This window comes from Mesocricetus auratus, unplaced genomic scaffold (genome assembly GCF_017639785.1).
Source record: "Mesocricetus auratus isolate SY011 unplaced genomic scaffold, BCM_Maur_2.0 Super-Scaffold_100025, whole genome shotgun sequence".
NCBI lineage: Eukaryota > Metazoa > Chordata > Mammalia > Rodentia > Cricetidae > Mesocricetus > Mesocricetus auratus.
The window spans coordinates 7,196,628-7,219,949 of NW_024429206.1; the positions used below are offsets into that span (position 1 = coordinate 7,196,628).

The 23,322-nt window shown below is 39.9% G+C and overlaps 1 protein-coding gene across 6 annotated transcripts in view; it reads right to left on the reverse strand.

The window, feature by feature from the left end:
* The window catches only part of Bicdl1 (BICD family like cargo adaptor 1), a 73,018-nt gene that overhangs the window by 42,875 nt on the left and 6,821 nt on the right, over positions 1-23,322 (reverse strand). For all 6 annotated transcript variants that reach the window (XR_005871077.1, XM_040731681.1, XM_040731680.1 and 3 more), the window contains exon 2: positions 22,740-22,955. Coding sequence is in view for 5 of the 6 variants with exons in the window: in XM_040731681.1 (XP_040587615.1) it covers positions 22,740-22,955 (216 nt within the window). In the remaining variant the exon portion in view is untranslated. The remainder of the gene's footprint in view (positions 1-22,739; positions 22,956-23,322) is intronic.

The window sequence follows — 23,322 nt, forward strand, 5'->3', positions numbered from 1 at the left end:
ACTTGGGAATGGAGACCCAGTGCCAGACAGACTCACAAACCCCTCTGTGTTCAGTTAATTTTAGAATTATAATTTGAGTTAAAAATATGTCCAGTCATGCCTTCCTGAGTTACTCTCAAATAACCTTGATTGCATTTGCAGGCTCCTAGCTCTGTCTTCATTAAAAAGACAATTTTTAGTTTGTCCTTTCTACTGATGGCTGATCTCACCTATTATAGTTGTGATTTTCCCAATTTCATTCTTACAGACAAAGCATAATCCCCATTAGTCTACAACAAATATGGCTTCATTTTATAACACTGGAGCACAAAAATCTATAGAGCAAAACCATGTGAAACAGTTAATGTGTAAAAATGTGGCTGGTGATACACTATTTTTAGGAGAACCTTTCAAAAGCTAATGCCTGAACACGCTATCAATTACCTATCTTGTCCAATGGGGAAAATAAAACATAATGGAGAATGTCATATCATCACAGTTCAGGGGCTAATCTAAGTATCACTGGGTAGAAAGCCAGCTCCTGTCATCTGACACTTTGTGAGCATCAGAAGTACACATCTTTTAACCAGAAATGTTTAACTTAAATCCATTAAACTTCTGTGTACCATCTCTAGTTAACAGGAAGAACCAGGAAACAGCAGAATGATCTCAAGGTCACTATGAGGAAACAGCCAGCCAAATGCAAAAGCTTGAGCTGTCGGCAGAAAAACTGTCCCAGTTTTCTCAACTTACCATTAGAACAGAAAATGAACTCAAGTAATACCCAAGGGATCAGACATAATGCAGAGTGAAGGACAGGAAGCTGATTTGTAAACCAATTAGAAAACACATCTTTTTGAGGTCATTTGGAAGAAAGACAATGAGATTTGAATTTCTACATAAAAAATTACTAAATAGGAAAGATATAAATATCTGTGTTTAAAATACATTGCTTCATAGTTTATGCAACCTATTACAGGATTTTAAGGCCAGGCTTGGTGATACAACCCCAGCATGCCAAAACCTGAGATAGGAAGATCTTGGGACTGAGTTCTAAGCTAGCCTGGAATACACAGCAAGTCTCTTCCTCAAAGACTCTAATATTTTATACAGTTTTGGCTTTTAAAAAAATGTAGACATATTTATATGTGTTCAGAGGGCCCCTAAATATTCATGCTACATTTTTCAGTGGTAAACATCATCTAGAAGTTGGAAACAGATGTTACTTTTAAATTACCTGAGGTGCATTTCTTTTATAGCTTTTCTTAATGCGTACATACCATTTTTGTAATAATAAAAGGTTAGTTAAAAAAGAAAGCAAACAAAATTTCTCAAGACAACATATGACTGGAGCTAAGTAGATAACAAGCTCAGAGCATGAATAATCACACTGTGTGCTGGAATGGCCAGGGAAGCCTTCATGTAGGAGCTAAATTGAGGGGACTTTGGTGACCTTGGAAAATGGGTAAGACTGGTCAGGCAGAAACTGCTGATTCAATGTCATCCACTAGTTTGAAAGTGACAGAGCTGTGATGACAACAGCATGAAATACCTGAGCCAAAACCCCCTAAATTTACTTTAATACCCCCACCCCCATTTAGCTGAGCCTGGTATATCACATCTGAAATTCATATTCAGGAGGCTGAAGCAGGAGGATTAAGGCCAGTCTGGGCTACACAAAAACAAATCTCCCTTTTACTCACAGCCACTGCTCCTTTTTCTGTCATCAAAGAAGTTATTCAAATCCATCACCACTGGGAAGAAGACACAAGACTGATGTTGGTCTCCTTTTATAAGACTGCCTTCCTGGCTTCTCAGAATGGAATGCTTCCCCTCTGATAACCGAATGTTCTACCACAGGTACACGGAGTCCTGTGTACATCTGATGATCAGAGTGAGGGGAAGCTACACAGAGGGATTTTATTTTGAGACTGTCAAGATAGCAAGCATGAAATGCTCTTTTCAAACAACAGTGACTTTTACTACTTTCATAAAGGCATAGGTCCCTGTTGCCTCTCATAACCAATAGGCATGTAATAAACATCTATTGTGTGGCTGGAACACAAGGTGAAACATACAAACAAAAGGAAACTATAAACAAATGCTGAACTCTAGTGAAATACACCCAGATACTTAGACACCTGATCCTAGGAAAACAGCCTAGGTGCAAGCATTTAGTAGTAAAGTCATCCATTACATTGAAATGTATAAAAATAAGATGGAGTTGAGGATGGACGATATGAATGGGCTGGTGTATATATGATAAAAATGACAGGCTAGCTATAAAACACAGGAGGTGGTACATGTTGTTCACTGAATAATTCTTTTAAATTTAATGAGCCGAGCAGTAGTGGCGCACGCCTTTAATCCCAGCACTCGAGAGGCAGAGGTAGTCGGATCTCTGGGAGTTTGAGGACAGCCTGATCTACAAGAGCTAGATCCAGGACAGCCTCCAAAGCCACAGAGAAACCCTGTCTCAAAAAACCAAAAATAAATAAATAAATACATAAATTTAATGTATGCTTAATTTTTTTTCTTGCTGAAATGATTTCTAGCCCAGATCTCAAACTCAAAAATGATTTCTAGCCCAGATCTCAAACTCAAACTTCTGATACTCCTGCCTTAGCCTTTCAAGTACTGGGATTATTCAAGTGTGCAATGCCACAGCAGGTTTATTTGAACATTTAGAGAATGTTAGTTTTATATATCAGCTTCCTGCCCTCATCCTGCAGTATGTCTGGATTTTTAGGCACTGAATTAGGCCCTTTCCTGTGGCAATAACATGTTGAAAACGCCTGGGCCAGTGTTTCTGCAGACAGTTCCAGTTTCTGAATTTGCCTGGTTGCTTCCTCATAATGTCTTGCCTGTAGCTGGTAGCCTGTCCTTATTAAACAATTTTCAATCTGTGAAAACCAAACCCAAGAAAGGTAAGCACAGAAAATTCTAAATTCAGGCCTGGAAATGTGATTTCAAAGAGGGATTTGAAATATAGTCAAGACCAAAGATTGTGAAACTCTCAAACCAAAGGGAGCCTAGAGCTAACTGTTACCTGTAGACAATGCTAAGTATCCACTTGCTCTGGGACATAGTAAAGACAAAAAAGGACTTGGGAGGAAAGAGATGTGCTTCAAGTGTCTCCTTCCAAAAACAAAGCCCTCAGTATGCATGGGACATGGGCATGAGGAGGCTGAAGCCCAGGTCCCAGGTACACCAGCTTTACAACATACGAGTCATGCCATGAGATCTGGGACAAGAGGTCCTTCCTCTGTAGAAAAGAGAGCAGTATTTATTTTCTGCCTCAGAGTCCTGCTTTGTAAATCTTAGAGCACAGAACTCATGTGAGGAATTCTCCTGTCAGTATGAGTGATGGAACCCTGTTCCAATTTCAAACCCACCTATCCCTTCAGCAAACAGCAGACCATCATCAGTCCCTTTCTTGGCTGTATCTCACCCTTTAAGGAAAGGTTTGAACTTTCTGCTGTGTACTGACATTAATAACAGCCTATACTGCCCCTACTTGCTTTTAGTTCAGTTCACTTGGCATTTAGCTAGTAATTCTAAGGGTGTGTTCAGTTGCTGCTGTTGTTTAAGAAATACAGCTAGCCAGGCAGTGGTGTCCTACCTTTAATCCCAGCATTTGGGAGGCAGAGGCAGGCAGATCTCTGAGTTCAGGGCCAGCCTGGTCTACAAAGAGAGTGTCAGGACAGGCACCAAAACTACACAGAGGAAACCCTGTCTTGGGAAAAAAACAAAACAAAACAGAAAAAACAAAGAAACATAGCTAAAAATACAGTATTGTTTATTTGAAATTTTTAAACGTTCTTTCCTTGTACCCACAACACAAATGGTAGCTTAATATGGTGATAAACGAGTTAATTACTTTGATGGTGGTAACCATTATATAATGTACACACATTAGCTCAATTTTCAGTTTATAGTTCATGATTATTTTTCCATACAGCTTGGAAAATAAACTAGCTCAGATTAATGGGTATTGGCAACAAAAAATAATTCTGGGATAATAAAGAAAACAACTTATAAAAGCTCTTTGTAAACTAATGATTTGTACTTCAAATCTCCAAGTAAGAGGCAGAACATTAAATGCTTCCTGGATTCATTCACCCACAGAACCTCATTTATTTTGAGACAGTTTCTTTGAACTGAGGCACTCTTTGAACAAGAGGTGCAACAAACACTCAAACATTCTAAAGAGATCTTTTTATGTAAAATCTAGTGATAGAAACCAAGTTAGAAATGAAAAAGAACACTCGGTTTTAATAATTAGAGTCAAAGTCTGTTCTATACAATAAAACCAAAGGAGTTTTGTCCAACCTACTGAAGTTAAAATATGGTGCTAACCCTTGGGCAGATTTATAGCTATGCAATTCACACAAGAGAGCAATGCCCTGGGGCTTTGATGGTACATTCTGTGTGTACCCATGGTGATCATTTTTCAAAAGAATTTTTTTGGCTTTTTGAGATAGGGTTTCTCTGTATTGTTTTGGAGCCTGTCCTGGAACTTGATCGGTAGACCGGGCTAGTCTGGAACTCAGAGATCCACCTGCCTCTGCCTCCCCAGTGTTGGGATTAGAGGTGTGTGCCACCACCACTTAGAACAAGCTTTGGTTCTTAAACCATGTCTCACTTGTTCAGCTCAGAACTGTCTCTAATCAGCATGCCTTTCTCCTTAGCAAAGATTTGTGGTGAGTTGAAAGGAAATGCTCCCAAAGTGAGTGGCACTATTATGAGGTATGGCTTTATTGGAGGAAGTGTGTCACTGTGGGGTGGGCTTTTGTGTCTTCTATGTTCAAGCTACACCCAGTGTCACAGTTTACTTACTGTTGCCTGAGGATCAGGATGTAGGATCTCAGCTCCTTCTTCAGCACCATGTCTGCCTGCATGCTGCCATGGTACACCATGATGATAATGGACTAAGCTTCTGAAACTATAAACCACCCAATTAAATATTTTACTTTTTAGAGTTGTTATGGTCTTGTTGTCTCTTCACAGCAATAGAAACCCTAAGACAAGCTTCTTCATGAACTTGAATCTTAACAGACTCAGCCATCCTTTTTCCAAATCAGCTATCTACCCTTCAACTCAACTTCCTGCTTACCTGTAACCACTGAACTGCAGATATAAAGGAGTCTACAATAAAGAGTTTAACTACAACCCTGGAGCTCTCCCACAGCACTTAGAGTAGCATAGCTACATTCACTGTCTGCAATTGTAAGGGACAGTGCACAGTTCTAACCCCCAGACAGGCATACCAGTACCTGACTTTTGTTTTATGATCTCTATTTCTTCAGATGAGGAAAGTATGCAATACAAACTCCCCAAACCTCAACAATTAAGTCAGTAATCAACAGGGCCCAAATAGATCAGGATTCATCTAGTGCCCCACTCAAACCATTTCCCCATACCAGAATGCTCCCTACAGTTAGTGATGGGTGGATGAAATGTGTCATGACTTCAACAAGCTTGGAGGGCTCTGCTTTCATTCCATATGACCTCCTTCCTAGACAATGACTGAACTAAGAGGTGAGAAAAGGCTTGTCTGAGAGGGTCCAGTGATGTGGTAGCAGTCAACCAGGAACTGGGGACAAGTCAACTTACTTTGTTCCTGAATGATGAAGTATCAGCTGCTGATACTAAATTAGGCAAGAGCAGCTGTCTCCAATTCTGGGTTCACATTAGAATAGTAACACTCATCCTTGGATACACTTATTAATCAACTGGTTTGAAAATCCTGTTGCCTGGGTCTTCTCCAAGACCTCTTGCCTCTCTCGATAAGACCCAGGCATTACCATTTTTCTCAGCAGCTCCTCAGGTGATGCTGCTAAGTAGTGGAGGGTGACAGCATTAACTTCAGAACACAGGTCACACTTACCAAATGACTCCGAGAGGACAAGGAGTAGGAAGGTAAGTTTTCTATCTTGTCCCCTCCTCAAAAATGAAACAAAAGCAGAGCAGATACAAACAAGTCTAATCTGTAAGAATTAAGCATGGACACAGCTGTCTGCAATTATCCAGTCTCCACTGCAACTAAGACTAATCTAGTCTGGTTCAGGTGAGATGGAACACACACCTCCAAGGCTTCCCAGTCCATGCATTTCCTACTATACTGTTACTTACATAAGGCGCTTAATTTAGTAGCTATCGAAAGGCCGACACTAGACATATTTTCACTTAGTCTTCACATGACTTTGAGGTAGGTTTCTGTCTTATAAACAGTGCATAAAGACAAAATGGGGTAGAGATTTACTCAGTGACACAATGCTTGTACCCACACAAGGTCTGTGCTCCATCTCTAAGCTCGCATTCTTACTGCTTTTGGCTCTCTGATTTTATGTTGAGATAGGCTGTCATTATGCAATCCTGGATGACCAGGAACTTGTTGTGATGTTTGTTTCTGCCTCTCAAGTCTAGGATCACAGTCAGTATCCACTAAACCAAGATAGCAAGCATGCATTTCCAGTTGTGTTCAATTTATAAACCATAGATTCTTTGGGATACTAAGTTCCTATGAATACTCACGATGTACTGGGAACCAGTGATTTAGTCACTGGTAAAAGAATTTAGCAGGAATGAGTATGCACAAAAGGAAGTAAGATCTCATTTTTGTGCTTGTAAACCTTTTAGTAAATGGTCACATGTGCTACATACTTGAACCACAGAATTACACGATATATGCTTAACTTCAACTCTAGTCCTGTACATACTAAACTTTCAGAAAAGATGTTCATCCCTCTATAGGATGTGCCTTCAGACCACATCCTGACCACACAGAATCAAGGAGTGAATTAGTCACAGTAGATAGAATGTACAAACAAAAGAAAAGTACTAGGGTACTCTTGGTGGCTATTAGAAGGAGAAATTAAAACTGGAGTAAGAAACACAGCATCTGTGTAATCCTAGCACATGGAGAGCTGAGGCAGGACTGCTGAGTTCAAGGCCAATCTGGTCTACATAGTGAGTTCCAACCTAGATTCTCAAAGACCCTGTCTCAAAAATAAACAAGCAAACAAAATCAAAGACTTCATAAAGGAAGCAGCAACTGAACCTGGCCTTAAGGGCCCTGGAAAATTACAAGTAGCAATGGGAGGGGACAGCGCCAAATGGGAAATCACCGGGCTTTCACAGGAAATAGGCTAATTTGGTTAAAACAGGCACAAACATGTTGATGGTAAAAGAGTTGGAAATGAATGCTAAGTCCAGAGGGTACAGGGCATTCCTGGTTATGCAAAGGAGACCATCCTTCAGTCACTAGCATCTGCTTAGAGGTCCAAAGAGAAAGATTCCCATAGTAAGAAAAGACAAAGGGCAAAGCTTTAGGATGGAGAGAAGGGAAAGGAGGGGCAGACCCTTGAATTCTCTGGTTCTGATGTGAGAGGAGGTTCACTGGGAATCAGCATCCTTGTCTTCTCCAGGGTTTGTTTCCTCATTTTACCTGACTTTGAGGGATTTTGTTAGCAACCAGAATCATATAGGTTTTTTGTTGTTGTTTTTGTTTTTGTTTTTGTTTTGAGACAGGGATTTTTTTTTTTTTTGTGTACCATTTGAGTGAGTCCTGGAACTTGCTTTGTAGACCAGCCTGACCTCAAACTCAGAGATCTGCTTTCCTCTGCCTCTTGAGTGTTGGAATTAAAGGTGTGTGCCACAACTACCTGACCCAACCAGAATCATCTTTTGTTTTTGGTTTTTAGAGACTGGATTTCTCTGTGGCTTTGGAGGCTGTCCTGGAACTCACTCTTGTAGACCAGGCTAGCCTCGAACTCACAGAGATCCGCCTGCCTCTGCCCTCCAGAGTGCTGGGATTAAAGGTGTGCGCCACCACCGCCCTGCCAACCAGAATCATCTTAACTGAAAACATGGTTAGCCATGACTTTTCACAAGTTTTTTTTTAAACAATACTTGAAATAGCTACAGTTCCGCAGGCTCTCGGACCTTATGTGAGTCACATCCTTTGACACCTTAGTTGTTTCTTTAACTGTGAGCTCAAAAAGGGTCAGACTAGATATCATGTGTTAACCTTATCCTTTATCAACTATAATTCCAAGGGGTTCTATCTTGATACAAAGCTTACACACACACACCCAACTTTTACAAGACATTTTGTGTGTGGGGGACACTCATGCTACAACACAGGTGTGGAGTTCAGAAGACAACTGTCAAAAGTTGGTTCTCTCCTTTTAATTACATGGTTCCTAAGGTCAGAACATGGGTCATAAGGCTTGATGACATATGCACCTTTACCTGCTGAGACATCATCTTGCCAGTCCCATACCTTCATGAAATCTTAAGTCAAAACAGCAATTCTTCCAGTCTTCAGAGTAAATCATATGCTTTTTGCTGAGCTCCTTCTTGCCTACCATGTTTATGTGTGGCACTAAATACCACTGGGAATAAAAACTGTTCAAAGGAGTGGCAGCTAATACTTGTAACACTAGCTCTGAAAGGCAGAGGCAGGTGGATGTCCTGAGTTTGAGCCCAACCTGATCTACACATCGAGTTTCAGGTCAGCCAGGGCTGCACAATAAGACCCCATCTCTCAGTGTGGGGCGAGACACTAACCACAAGTTCAAACAAAACCCCCCAAATGAAACAAAAATCCTCCAGTTAAAGACAGTCTCTGCCTTCCAGTGCCTAGAACCTTTCTTGAAAACATAACTACACCGTTACTGAATGACAAAGATTTACTGTTTTGATGAAGAATCTGATAGAAGGGGCTAGAAAGATGGCTCAGAGATTAAGAGCACTTACTGCTCTTTCGGAGGACCTGGGTTCAGTTCACAACTGCCTACAACTCCAGTTCTAGGGATTCTGACATACTCTTGGTCTGTTGGTTATGCACACATGTGGTACACATAAATTCATAAAGGCAAACACATATACACATAAAAAACTTACAAAATAACTTTACAGAAAGCATCCCAAATGTCCCTACCTCCCAGGTAGTATCAAGGATAATGGTTATATTTTATGTTCAGACCTAGACCAGGAGGTGGGAAGTTGGTTTGTGTGGATCATGAGTTGGAAGTCTCATTCATATTATCATGTTAGTTTTGTTTCTGTATAATACAATTCAGGTCTAAGGGATGGATTATGTCAAGCATTCAGCTAATATCTCATATCTTACATTCATGTAATATTACAACACACAAAATCCATATCTGCCAATGTTAATGTTGTAAAGGGAAGGACTTACCGTACAGCATCTCTGACATCACAATTGCATGTGTTGCATTCTGAGCCTTATCAGAATAGTGTCATAGAAAGAGGAATAACTGACATCCATAGCAACATCAGCAGACTGGGACAATGTAAAAAGCTGTAACCTAGCAACTGATGACTAGAGGTGTGTAGGGGGAATTCTTCTTCCAGTTCTGAAAATGCAGCCAAGAATGCAACTAATCATACAAGGGCGATGTGGAAAATCTGACTTATTTGTAGAAAGCCAGAGAATGCCAATCTCATACAACCCTCATACTATGATGTCTAATTTTAAACAGGAAAAACATGTAAACACCTCACTCCTGACACCACCAATGGTGTGCATGGAAAGTACCTATGTGTTGTGATCAAAACGGAAAAGAAATTTTGTTCAGGCTACCTACAAATCATTTCAAGCTCTATTTCTCAATATACAGAGGCAGTGAATTTGGGTGAGAAAAAAGGTCGCCATTGTTCCAGAGGAGGGATATTTTCTATATGCAAAGAAGGAAACATTACAAAGTCCCCAGATTCACAATGAACCACATCCTGTGAGTTTTCTCCAGGAAGTTTCTCTCTCTTAGAGATCACATACATAGAGAAGAGGTTCAGAAGCAAAGGGGCCATCCAGCTCGGCTTCACTGTACTAACACAGAACCTGGGACACAGTTAAGGACTCAGAGTCACAACACAGCACACAGGCTAGAAACCCATTCTTCTGTTTCTCAAGCTAATACTTCCCTTTAGAATACAGTGTTATTTCTCCCCCTTGGTTAAACAGAACCTTTATCAAAATGAGAAATAAAACTTCATTATAAGAAGCCACTGAAATCTGTTTATCTGTTCTAATAGCCACCCTACTTAACATAACCATGAATGTATTTTCCGTGTAAGGCAATCTGGAAAATATCCTTTGGTGGGTATGGACCAAAAGAAATTATCTCATTGCTAGAGATATTATCTGAGTGTAAACACATCAATTTTCCTTCTTTGGGATAAAATGGTGTATTAGAAAAAGTAAAATAAAAAACTACACAACAAATTTCAAAATCCTGTTACAAACCTTCGTGCCCCAGAATCCCTGCTAACTACAACTGGAAGAATCACAGCCACCAGCCACTAAAACCCAGAAAAAAGCCAAGTCCAGGACCCTCTCTGCTGACACTGATGGCTGTCTGCCTCTCCACCTCTTCTCCCAGGCACAAAGCTGGCTTGGCCATTCCAGCTCCAGAAGGAGCTACATGTGCCCGGTTCTGAGCTTTGAATAACCAAGTGATAGAGGCAAGGTGCCTAACTTCCATGCTTGGTCTACAGAAATACCAGGCTTTCCCCCTCTGTTATGTACTTGAGAACAACCTACTGAAACACAATCTCAGATGGAAGGAGATGGCTAGGTCATTGAGTCGTTACCTGAACTGTGCTCTATGTGACCATCAGGAATGCCTGGTTAAGCTCTTAAGACTCAGGATTTATATGTTGCACTAACATTGACATTAATTGAAAAAGGCATAAGCTACAGTTACTCTTCTATAAATAATGAATATAATATCCTTGTCTTTTTTTTAAATCAGTCTTATTTATTCCAAAGAGGTGGCTTGTTTTAACTGTAGAGTTAATAGGAGGTCCATTGGAAGAGTAAAGGGCTGGGACCACCAACTTTTGCAAGTCATTTAACTTCCCCGAGGCTCAGTTTCCTTAGTTAGTGATAGGTTACTTACCTAGTGATAGATAAGGATTTGACCCACAAAACATGTTTTTTCTATAGTAATCAGCTGAAAACTATTTTTTCCAAATAAGATATTACACGAAACCTTAGTATATAAAATATAAAAATTCAACAGGCAGTAGTGGCGTACACCTTTAATCTCAGCACTTGGGAGGCTGAGGCAGGCGGATCTCTGTGAGCTGGAGGCCAGCCTGATCTACACAGTGAGTTCCAGGACAGCCAGAGCTACACAGAGAAACCCTGTCTCAAAATATATATATATATATATATATATATATATAGATATATATATATATAGATATATATAGATAAATGAAAGAAAGAACGAACGAACGAACCCCATAAAATGCTCAGGGGAAACTGAGATGGAGAGCCTGTCAGACCTCTCCTCAGGAGTTCCTCACAGCCCTTCCTGACCATTCCTGGAGATGAGTGGCTCTCCAGAACCCTCAATCTTAAGCAATGGTTTTCTAAATTACGTGGGAAAATATAGGAAATCTGATGAAATGCTTCAACAAACAAAACAGGTAATCTTACACTAATACAAAATAAGTAAAAGTTGAAACATTTAAATTTGTAACTGCAATAAAAACAGCAAGACCTTTTCACAATAATTTGAAATCAAAGGGTAAGAAAAGTGGCAGTATTAGTAGTGATACTTGTGGATTTAATTTTGGTTCTGAATACTTAGTACAATTTTAAAAGTGAAGTAGTTACAGATGCAACTGATTTTTTTCCACAGCCCACCTACACAACACTTTCTCCTTAACAAAGACGGTGAGACAGGCTACAGGTCAGTGTCTCTGCATAAGCAAGGTCAGTTTGCAGCACAGCTGAGAGCTCTTTATGGTCTCATGTGTTAAATAATCTCAGAGGGCATGATGTCTGTTTTTGTAATGCTTTTCAAAGATTTAGAAATTTTGACGTAAAAAGTGACTGGTCTGAATAGGTTAGATGCTCTCTTAGCTCTAAACTGTGTAAACATAGCTCTGGAATATTGTCCCAGACTCCAGTGAAGACAAGTGGTAAAGATGGGATCAGCATATCAAAAAATGACATTTATTCACCAAAAACATTTTTTCAATGTAGCAAATATTTTGTTCCTGGAACCAGGAGCCTGGTAGCACAGATAACAAAATGGTTCACAGTTTTCTGATAACATCACTTTTCTCTGCCTGTAAACCTTTCCACTTCTACACCCAACTGCCAGGTAAAACAGTTGCAGGTTCCACTCACACCAGTCCAGGCAGCCATTTAACCATTTTCACATTTCAATATAGAACACTACATTTCTACAGAAGCCAAGGGAAACCACATTTCAATTTTAAAAACAGAAAATGCTAGTTTATCAGGTGAAATCCAGCAGCACCATGTTTTGCCCCTACAAAAATCATCTGACTCTTGAGCCACACAACCTCCAAATTTTAGGGTTACTAAGCTGGCAGCTAGGTTCTGTATTCTTAAAAACAAAGTTAGCTACATACAGCTACATCCAATAAAACCAACTTGAAATACTCGGATCAGGGATAACTTTCCCAATGTAAATAATTAAGAACATGCCCCCACAGTCAAGACAACACTTACCAATAGAAATGCCCATATGCTCAAAGAATATGCAATTACCACCCCATGCTTAACTTACTAACTAGCAGTGGCACCTGCCTAGACATCTGGCACTCTATGCAAACCTGCTTTTGCTTAGCCAAAGTGATCCTCTCAATTATTTCTAATTCTTCTAGAAAATCTTTGATATAAGAGACAGAAGTTGTTAAAACCAAACCAGAGACCTTTGGGTTTATTTGATCCAGTGTCTCTGATGCTAAGACAGTAGGAAACAGTGTCCATCAGCAAGAATCACCTAAAATGGCAGTGAATTCAGTGAAGGTAAAAACACACATGCCAGGCGGTGGTGATGCACACCTTTAGTCCCAGCATGCGGGAAGCAGAGGCAGGTGGATCTCTGTGAGTTTGAGGCCAGCCTGGTCTACAGAGTGAGTTCCAGGACAGCCAGGACTGTAAACAGAGAAACCCTGTCCTCGAAAAACAAAACAAATAGTTGAAACACACATGAAGAGGTATCTACTTTCTTACTGACTGCCGTCTCTGAGGACATACAAAGCCGATTTTCAAACCAGAGGTGAACCAGTAAGCATGTGAAGCCCTGAGTGAGAGTAAAATACATGTGACCCTCAGGCTCCTACAGAAAACGATGTGCATGCCTTTCATCACAGGTGGTGACGAGAGCGAGGCTGCTGTAAATGACTGTTACCTAGCTGGGTTCATTAATTTACTTACTTAATGTATAGCATAAGGCTCCAGGCAAGCCAGGCAAACACTATCTCTGCTACACCTCAACCCTAGTAAGAAGTCTTTCTAACTTCTTACAAGGGCAGGGTGACAGAAAGCTGGTTGAAAACTGTCATGTCTTTTTCTTACACACAAAAAACCCAGGGTCTCATTATGTAGCCCTGGCTAGCCTGAAACTCCCTATGTAGACCAGGCTGGCCTTGAACTCAGAGATCCACCTGTCTTCTGAGTGCTGACATTAAAGGTGTGCGTCATTATGCCTGGCTGTAGCAGACTTTTAAGAAGAAGCAAATAATACTACAGCCCAACCTCAAGAACTGAAGTTCATTCAGCCATGGACAATACTTTTGATGAGCAGCTGTTTTTCATTGTAAAATGTTGCAAGAACAAGGTCAGTTATGTGTCACCCAACACAGAACAACTCCCAAATAGTCACTGAAACAGGGACCTGGTAAAGAGTTGCTTCAGGGAATGTACCAGATGCAAAGCTGCTAACCTCAAATCAACTGTTTATTTTTCAGAGAAAAATGAAGTCTTTTCAGGAAAGATTAACTTTGGCTAGTGTGCCCACTGTATTTGTTCTGTGGGAGTGAGACGGGAGAGGCTGACCAAGGAGTGCCGCTCCCAACAGGCAGGAAACACACAGGGCACCTGCTTGCATCGACTTCCTCCTAGACACCCACATCTCATAGACAGCAACCCACAAGAGTAGTGGTGCTTCGTGAAGGTGGGGTAAGGTGGGGAGGGGTTAGGGAAAAAAGGAAGAGTAGGCAAGTCAGTGGTCACCTGAATACAGCCTAAGAACTCTTGAGAAAATTGTGGATGTGCACTGTTTTAGTTTGCTTTCTAATGTGCTGTGATAAAACACTATCACCAAAAGCAACTAAGGGAGAAAAGAGTTTATTTTACAGTTGTAGTCCATCATGAAAGAAGTCAGGGCAAGAACTCAAGTCAGGAACTGAAGCAGAGACCATGAAGGAATGCTACTTACTGGCCTGCTCCCCATGGCTTGCTCAGTTTTATGATAACTCAGAAGCACCTGCCTAGGGGTAGCACCACTCACGGTGGGCTGGGCACTCCCATAGCAATCTTAACCAAGAAAATGCCTCGCAGACTTGTCTACAGCAGAAAATATGGAGTTCCAGTTCAGCCAGAGACCTTGTCTCAAAAAATATGGTGGAAAGTAACATGGGAAGACATCCTCCACACAAGTGGCTCTCACATCTGTACACACATGTACATGAACTATACGTGTGTGTGTGTGTGTGTGTGTATGCATACATACACCAAAAGAAGAGATAAAGCAACAAGGCATGGTAGAACATGCATATAATCCTAGTATTCAGGAGACTGAGACAGGAGGATCATAAGTTTGAGGCTAGCCTGAGCTATACAGTGAGACTCTGTCTAAACAAACTTCAGAAAGTACAAATATACTTATTTAGCAATGTTTGTAATACATGTTACTTGGTAGCAAATGATTACATTAATCATCCATGTATATTATTTTATTTTTAAATTTAAATTAGAAACAAGGTTGCTTCACATGTCAATTCCAGCTCCCTCTCCCTTCCCTCCTCCCACGCCTTCCCACAAACCCTCCATCCCCCTCCCCCAATCCATACTCCTTTCCCCTCCATGGGGGGTACCCATAGTCTGTCAGTTCATCTAGGGCAGGGCCTAAGCCCTCCCCCATCCTTGTATATTATACAGATTACTATATACAATTAAAAACACAAAAGAAGTTTAAAAAGCTAATAATGGAAAAAAACCAAAGAATTGTATATATACTACATATGGAAAAATTAACATCAAATTGTCATTTTTCTTTAGGATCATGGGAATTTTTCACTGTTTCAGATACCAAATGTTCTCTACTACTTTTTACAGTAAACACCAGATATTTCTGCCATCCAAAAAAAAAAACCAATTAAGGTATATCTAACGTTTTTTTTCTTTTTGAGAGGGTGGTGCTGCTGTGAACTGAGCAGAGACCCTTGTGCAAGGACAAGAACTTTACCAGTGAGCTGCTTCCTCAGTCCTCTTTTTTTTTTTTTTTTGTGGTTTTTCGAGACAGGGTTTTTCTGTATTGTTTTTGAGGCTGTCCTGGAACTCACTCTGTGGACCAGGCTGGCCTCGAACTCACAGAGATCCGCCTGCCTCTGCCTCCCGAGTGCTGGGATTAAAGGCGTGCGCCACCAACGCCCGGCTTTAGGTGTTTTTTTTTTAAATCAGAAAACCTATATATGACTACAAATCAGGGAGGAAACAGTGGTAATACAACTCATGTAAAAAATATATTAGGAGCTGGGTGGTGGTGCACACCTTTAATTCCAGCACTTGAGAAGCAGAGGCAGGCAGATCTCTATGAGCTCAAAGCTCAAAGCCAGTCTGGTCTACAGAGTGAGTCCCAAGACAGCTAGAGCTGTTATACAGAGAAACCATTGAAAATACAATAAAAAAATCCTATCTCATATTATACAAAAAATTAATTCTAGGTAGATTAAGTATTCAAACATTAAAAAGTATGTTTTTTCTAATTAGAATATGGAGAGGGAAGCTTTATGATCTAGAGGATTAATCAAAACGCAAAAGAAAAACCATTTAGGAAATGACAAACATTTGATTTCTTTAAATACTTAAGGATAGATAGATGGCTCAGCAGTTAAAGGCATATCCTGCTGTTCCAGAGGACGTTAGTTCAATTCCTAGTACTCATGTAACTCCAGCTCCAGAGGGATTCACCAGCCCTTCCTCCACAGGCACGCACTCCCATGCACATGCCCACACACATACACACATCATTAAAATAAAATAAAATCTTTTTAAAAGTCTACATACTTTTTAGTACAAGACCTCTTAAATAAATAAAACTACAAGAGCTTCAAGAGTTAAAACAAACAAAAACCCTTTTATATTGTTAATAAGACATGAGGAAAGCAAACAAATAACTCACAATAAGCATACAAATAAAAGATGCTCAACCTCACAAGAAATTCATGAAATGGAAATTAAAACAATAAAATTTCCTTTCACATACAAGGGATTGGTAAGAATATTTAAAACCTGATAATATTGAAGAGTCAGGAGAAGACAAGACCCACAGACACTGACTCTTACACACTGCAAATCTGTAACAAGGCTTTCAAGAATTTGTCGATATTACACAAAGCTGAAGAAGGTTCTATATTCAGATACAGTAATTCCTGTTACAAGTTTATCCACAGAGAAATTAAAATATATGCATAAGTACAAAAGATGCAGAAATATTTATCACAGAAAATTTGCACTAATGGAAAAACTAGAAGTTAAATGTCCACCAATAAAATACATAATACTTTCCTGTACCTACATAATGGAATACTAAATAACAGTTAATATAAATGAACTAAGGCTATATTTATATGTGTAAAATCCAAAAACACAGTATTGAACCCAGACAAGAGTTGTAAATCATTTTATATTATACTTCCATTTGTCAAATATCTAAAATATAGAAAATTATGCACTGTTAATAGATGTATACATAGACATATAATTATGCATGTACTGATATATGTATACATAACATGACTATAAGTACAAAAAGTACAAATGAGAAACCTGATTCTAAAAATGTAGATAGCAGTGAGAGCTACGAATGTAAAAATGATATCTTAACACTTAAAAAAAACACAGTATGTGAGAGGCCCTGGGTTCTAACCACAGCACTGTAAAACATATACACACATATTCATAAGTAAATCTCAAGTAAACAGAACAAAGTGTTAAGATTGGGGAGGGTGGAAGGTGAGAGAGAGAGAGAGAAGGTTTTGCTATATAACCCAAGGCTGGCCTCAGCCTTCCAAGCCCTGGTATGCATGTGTCACCACATTTGGCTTCAAAATGTTAGTAATTTTTTAAATGCTGAATTCTGTTTTTCTCTTCAGTTTTCTGTATCTTTGTACTATTTTGTTAAGTTTTTAAACAAAGAAAAACAAAGTCCTGGGTGGGCTCATAAGTGAAATGGGTCTAGAACCAAGCATATTGTTCTAAAGTTGGGGTACACATGAGAGAAGGAAAGGAAATGACATAATTTATATATCATGTATAAAACTGCCGGCAAATGTGTGATGATATTTTGTTTATAACAAAGCTTGCCTGAAGATCAGACTGCAAAGCTGGCCCCAACCATAGCAGCCAGGCAGTGGTGGCACACACCTTTAATCCCAGCTTAAGGAAGGCAGATCTCTGTTAGTTCATGATCTCCCTGAGCTACATGAAGTTGATCCAGTCTAAAAGAGAAACAGAACTCACACAAACGTGATCCCAGCTGTTGTGATCCCACACCTTTACTCCCAGCACTAGAGAGGAATATAAGGCCGGAGGAGACAGGAGCTCAATACAGTCTGAGATTTGGAGACAGACAGATGCAGTCTGGAGATACAGTCTGAGGACAGGATCACCCCTTTGGACTGGGCATTGATAGAGGTGAGAACTCTCTAGGAGCTGGCTGCTTTGCTTTTCTGATCTTCAGCTTTAAACCCAGAATCTGTCTCTGGGTTATTATTATTAATAGCAACTAGAATTGGTGATACCCAAATGTATAAAATGATGACCTAACCAGTTTCTCCAAACTCTAGAGCTGTGCATTTTGAGGAAGGAAAAGCTCAGAATCCCCTAAACAATTTTAAATCTCCATCTGCAGAAAGAATCAATTGGTTTCTCCATTCTTTGGTCAATAGGTACTCAAGTCTGTCCCTAATGTTTCAAATAGTGTGTGAGCTGTGTTTTATTAATTTAAGGTGTGAAAATGCTTTATTTTACATCTGACTGAAGTTTCTGGCACAACTGAGATTCATTTTAAAAATATCATCTTACTCTAACTGCATCTGAAGACTGAAAAGGCTTAAGAGGAGCCTGCTATTACTGTTATCATTGTTAAGAGGAACAAGGCTGTTTCCACATCCTTCAAATCACTGCTTTGGCTTTCAGTTCAGTGAGATTTACGAACATAGGACGGTGCCTAAACCTATCTAGATATGGTAAATTAAGTCAATGACCAATCATCTCTTAATATTTTTGGTTGTGAGCCTAGCCTTTAACAGCTGAGCCATCTCTCCAGCCCAATCATCTCAGGACTCATCAATACAACAGAATTTATGCCTTTGCTGTTGCTATCCGAGAGAGACTCTAGAAACTAGACATTATGTGTCAGGATTCCCACCAATCCCCCTTTAACAGTGAAAGATATTAACCCAAGCAAAGGGCACTGCTATGTCTCCTCTCCTCTCCTGGAAGGCAAGTCCCACTGTACTCTTTCTGCTGTTAACAGTTATGATCAGAGTATCTGCTAGGTACTATCAAACCAGCGGTTCTCAACCTTCCTAATGCTGCAACCCATTAATACAGCTCCACATGTTGAGGTGGTCCCAACCATAAAATCATGTTTGTTGTTACTTTGTAACTGTAATTTTGCTACTGTTATGAATAGTCATGTGAATACATGTGTTTTCTGATGGTTTTAAGTGACCCCTGTGAAAAGGTCACTGGCCCCCCCAAAGGGGTCTCAACCCACGGGTTGAGAACCATCGTATTAAGCCCTACTGTGGTGTTACTTTCTAAATTAGAAAGTGAATTTAACACTTATCTCAAAGATAAGGATAGATTCTTAGGAGCTAGGAGAGAACTTAGAGGAACAGTTTGTCCATTGGATAAGATAAGCCCAGAATATGAAGCAATGCCCAGTAGATACAGGGTATCACAGAAGAAAATACAACCAGATCATGATGAAGTATGCTTAAAATCCCAGTTCTTGAGAGGTTGCAGAGGGAAAATCTCAAGATCAAAACTAGCCTGAGTTACAGTCAAAGACCCTTGCATTCCAAGAAAAATAACCCTCACCAGAGCAGCTATTGATTAAAATGAAAAACTCTCATGAATTTATAAAATAATATGACTTTTACTTTTAGAATTCATATTCTTCCACTATAAGACATCAAAGTTGGACTAGCTGCAGAAACCCCATCTACATAATGAGAACATGACAATTATGATGACTGCCACTTACCATACACTAGATACTTCGGTTTGAACCTTGCCTGCCCTTATTATTCATCATAACATGACCTGGTTAATGATATAGCTGTTTCTATTACATAGAGGAAGACACTAAAGGTAAAGTAACTTTCCTACATCCCGTGAGCTAGTAAATGCCAGAGTTGGTGTTTGGCCCCGGGACTGTCTGGCTTCAAAGCCTGTGATCTTCACTGCTGCCCTACAAGTCTGGAATGAAGGGTACAGAAAATCTAATCAGTCCTGAATTGAAAGAAACTTAACCAAGTCATGGATCTTTCTTTCCTTATGTTTTCCCAGATGTGAAATGAGAGCATCACCAAGTCCTTTCTTCGTCATAATGTGGACCCAGAAGCTCACGGGAGACACATACTCACAGCATCCCATTTTAGCTAACAGATCTGTGGACACACAGACCTCTCTATGAATGTTCCTTTTAGCTTTATTCACACTAACCAAAGAATAGAAACAGCAAATGTCCTTCAGCTAGTAGATGCACAAATTACAGGTCACAATGGAGTATTTCTCAATCATAACATGGATTGAAGTCATGGATGAACCCGGTAAACACTAAGTAAGAGAAGCCACACATAAACGGCTACTTATCGTAGGATTTCACTGGCATGAAAAATCTAAAACAAGGAAAAGCACGGGATCAGGGTACATTAAAAGTTACATATGGGGGTTTTGAATTATAGTGAAAGTGATTGCTAAAGATTATAACACTTCTTTTTGGGAAGGTGAAATATTCTCTAAATAGACAGCAGTGATGGTTTCATAACTGTAAATGCAGTAAAACCCACCTAATTGCACACCTTTAAAGGGTAACATTTACAGGGCATGAATTACATCTCAATATAGCTGTTTGATTATTGTTAAGAGGAACCTTGGAGACCACACCAGCCAAAGCAAACACATGTAAAAATACTTCAAACAAATGTATTATAGAATTATTGGACTCTATTTTTGACAGTATATATTACATGGTTATAAAGAGACATGGTGGTGCATGCCTTTAGACCCAGCACTGGCGAGGCAAAGACGGGCAGATAGATCTCTGAGTTCCAGGCCAGCCTGATCTATAAAGAGAATCCCAGGACAGGTAGGGCTACACAGAAACCCTACCTCAGAAAAACAAACAAGCAAACAAACCTCATTACACACATTGCAAAAAGAGCACAGTCTTCTATCACTTCTGCTGGCTGCTATCTTGTCCTTTGAGAATTTTAATTCCCTTCTAAGTACTTAGCTCCTCAGTCTCCTGAATACCCAGTTAATAAAACAATAATAAAATGCAATCTAAACTTGCTGCTGATGGAAACCTCAGGGACTTGTCCTGCTTATAAGTCATAAAACCACCAGGGCCTACATTCAAGGCCAGAGAGGATAACAAGAATCTAGATCTAGTGGAAGTATCTGGAAGCACTTCGGGATTTTCTACAGTGAAATCAGACAATAGGACAACTCTGAAGATGTCACCTTAGTAAGACAGTCAGCATCCGCATACACTGGTCAACACAAACACATTGCATTTCTCCCCCTCCCCTTACTGTAGCAGAGGTTCTCAACCATCCTAATGCTGCCACCCTTTTTAATACAGTGCCTCATGTTGAGGTGACCCCCAACCACAAAATATTTTTGTTGCTATTTCATAACTGTAATTTTGCTACTGTTATGAACTGTAATGTAAATATCTGAGTTTTCCAATGATCTTAGGTGACCCCCAGGTCTGTTCAACCCCAAGGGGGTTGTGACATACAGGCTGAGAACCAGTGTACTGGAGAGTAAACACGGGGTCTCTCTGGCAAGCTTGGAAAGCACTGAGCGATCTCCACAGCCAACATTTTCCCATTTGCATTTCAACAGTACTTGTCTGCAACCCATTTTAAAGTTGCGGAAACTGAGGCATGGAAAGTTGATGCATTTGGTAAGCAGAGTCAATTCTAGGTTGTGTCACGTTGGCATCTGTGTTATAATGTCTTCCATCTTGCTCACCTCTCTCTCACCAGATCACACAACAGCGGGGTTGAATCTGCGTTTGCCACATGAATTTGGCTCAAGAAAATTTAATTTCCCTTTAATTGCTTTGTTTTGTTGCATTCATTCTGTAAGTTTCATTCAAAACACTCATCCAGAATTGTATTAAATGTTTTTGAACAAATAAAGCAATCTGGCCAGACTTCTCTGGTTAATCTTTCATCAATAATGAATGAAAGACTCAAAAATGTATAAAATTTTTACAAGGATAGAGATTTCGTTTCCAGCTACTAAAAAGCATTTCAGGACTGAGTCAGAAATGCTGGTGTGGAGCCGGCCCTGTGAAATGACTTCTGGAATGCGCTGCTCCTGCTTCCCAGTCAATCCAATGGTTATAGATTCTCCACATGAAATCAAAGAAGCTACCTACATCTGTATCCTCACCTTTCACAGATCTGCTGGAATTTCTCTGTGAGTGGCTGTTTTCCAAGTTACCAGGTACCATCTCTCTCTCCTTCCTTCTCCCCACACTGACACTCTTGAGAAGGTGGGAAGATACTCACCTGTCTCACGATCCCAAAGAAAAGCAAGCAACTGTGATGTAATCAGCAAATACCATCACATATTGCCAGCTATCACCTCAGGGCAAAATTTGGGAGTTTACCACAGCAGTCTTTAGCCTTTCTCCAAACCACACAGAAAGCACAAGAGCTTCAAAAGAACAGCAGTGATGAGGGATGGGACAAGAGGCCACATTGTTTTTTTTGTTTTTGTTTTTCCTAAAGAACTGATAGTTTTGCTTTTAACATACATGAGGGATTGAGTTTCAATAGTAAACCCATGTATTAAGTGAATTTATAGACCACTCCAGTATTTATTTTTAAAAAATGTACTATATTTAAATTTCTACTCATTTAACTCTCAAACACCTTCTTGGCAATGATTATTCTCGAGCTTAATTAGTTATACTTCTGACACTATCCTATCTATAAATGTGTAAGAATTACTTGATGTGGTGATAAAACAAAACTTAAATATAGACACTCCTTTCATAATGTATGTTCATTTCCCCGAGCTGTTCAGTTAAAGGCAGCACCTCTTAAGTATTGAATTAATAAATTAATAATTTTACAAGCGATGATGGACTTTCCCTGGGTAAAGGATCTTTAGAGTGCTAACAAACATCAGATACCCACAAGCACCTTTATTTTAGAGGGTTAAGAGACTAAGTCTTACAGATGGCTTAATCATGGGCCTGGATCATCTCCTGACTCCTTTATTATACTTGTTGACACCACCTGGGCTCCATACTCAAAGGCCAGAGTTCAATTCCCAAATCTATCTTGTGGAAGGAAAAACCAATTCCAACAAATTTCGTGGGGGAGGGGGGAACGGACCAGAATGGCTCCTTCACACATATCCTACCAGTACAGGAAGTTAGTTTCCGCTTTTAATATTTTACAAGTAAATTCTCGTGACTCACCCTGCTGAGTTGATCCAGTAGCCTTTGGTTCTGTTCTGACAGCTCCTGGACTGCTCGTGTTTTTTCTCGGTCTGCTTCCCGCAGGTGGACCTGCTGCCTCTCCAGCTCGTCCTGCAGCTGCTTCACGTCAGTCTCCAGCTCCGACACTCGTCCTTCCCACTCCCCTTCCCGATTCTCAAACCGTCTTCTCAGTTCATGCTTCTCTTGTTCTAAGTGCTGGGGAGGAAATGGGGAGACTTGAAAACTCCACAGCCCTTTTCTTCCCCTTTCACACTTGTCTTTCTTCCAGACAGGTAGCACAACAAAACACCCTACCACATAGGGCATGTTGCCCAATTCACAGCTACAAAAATACCCTCTTCTAGAACAAGAAAGGAGTTTGTCTCACAAACAAAATATCATTTCTCCCTGGGCATGAGATTCTAGACTTGGAAATTCATTAGAAATTTAACAAGTCTTTTTTTATTAAACTATATATTTAAACAACTAAAAATGAGTCCAACAACCAAAGCACTCATTTTTTTAAAGGAAGCCTCTTTTGGAGCCGTCTTTTATGCTCAATGCTAGATGCTTATAAGTGCTC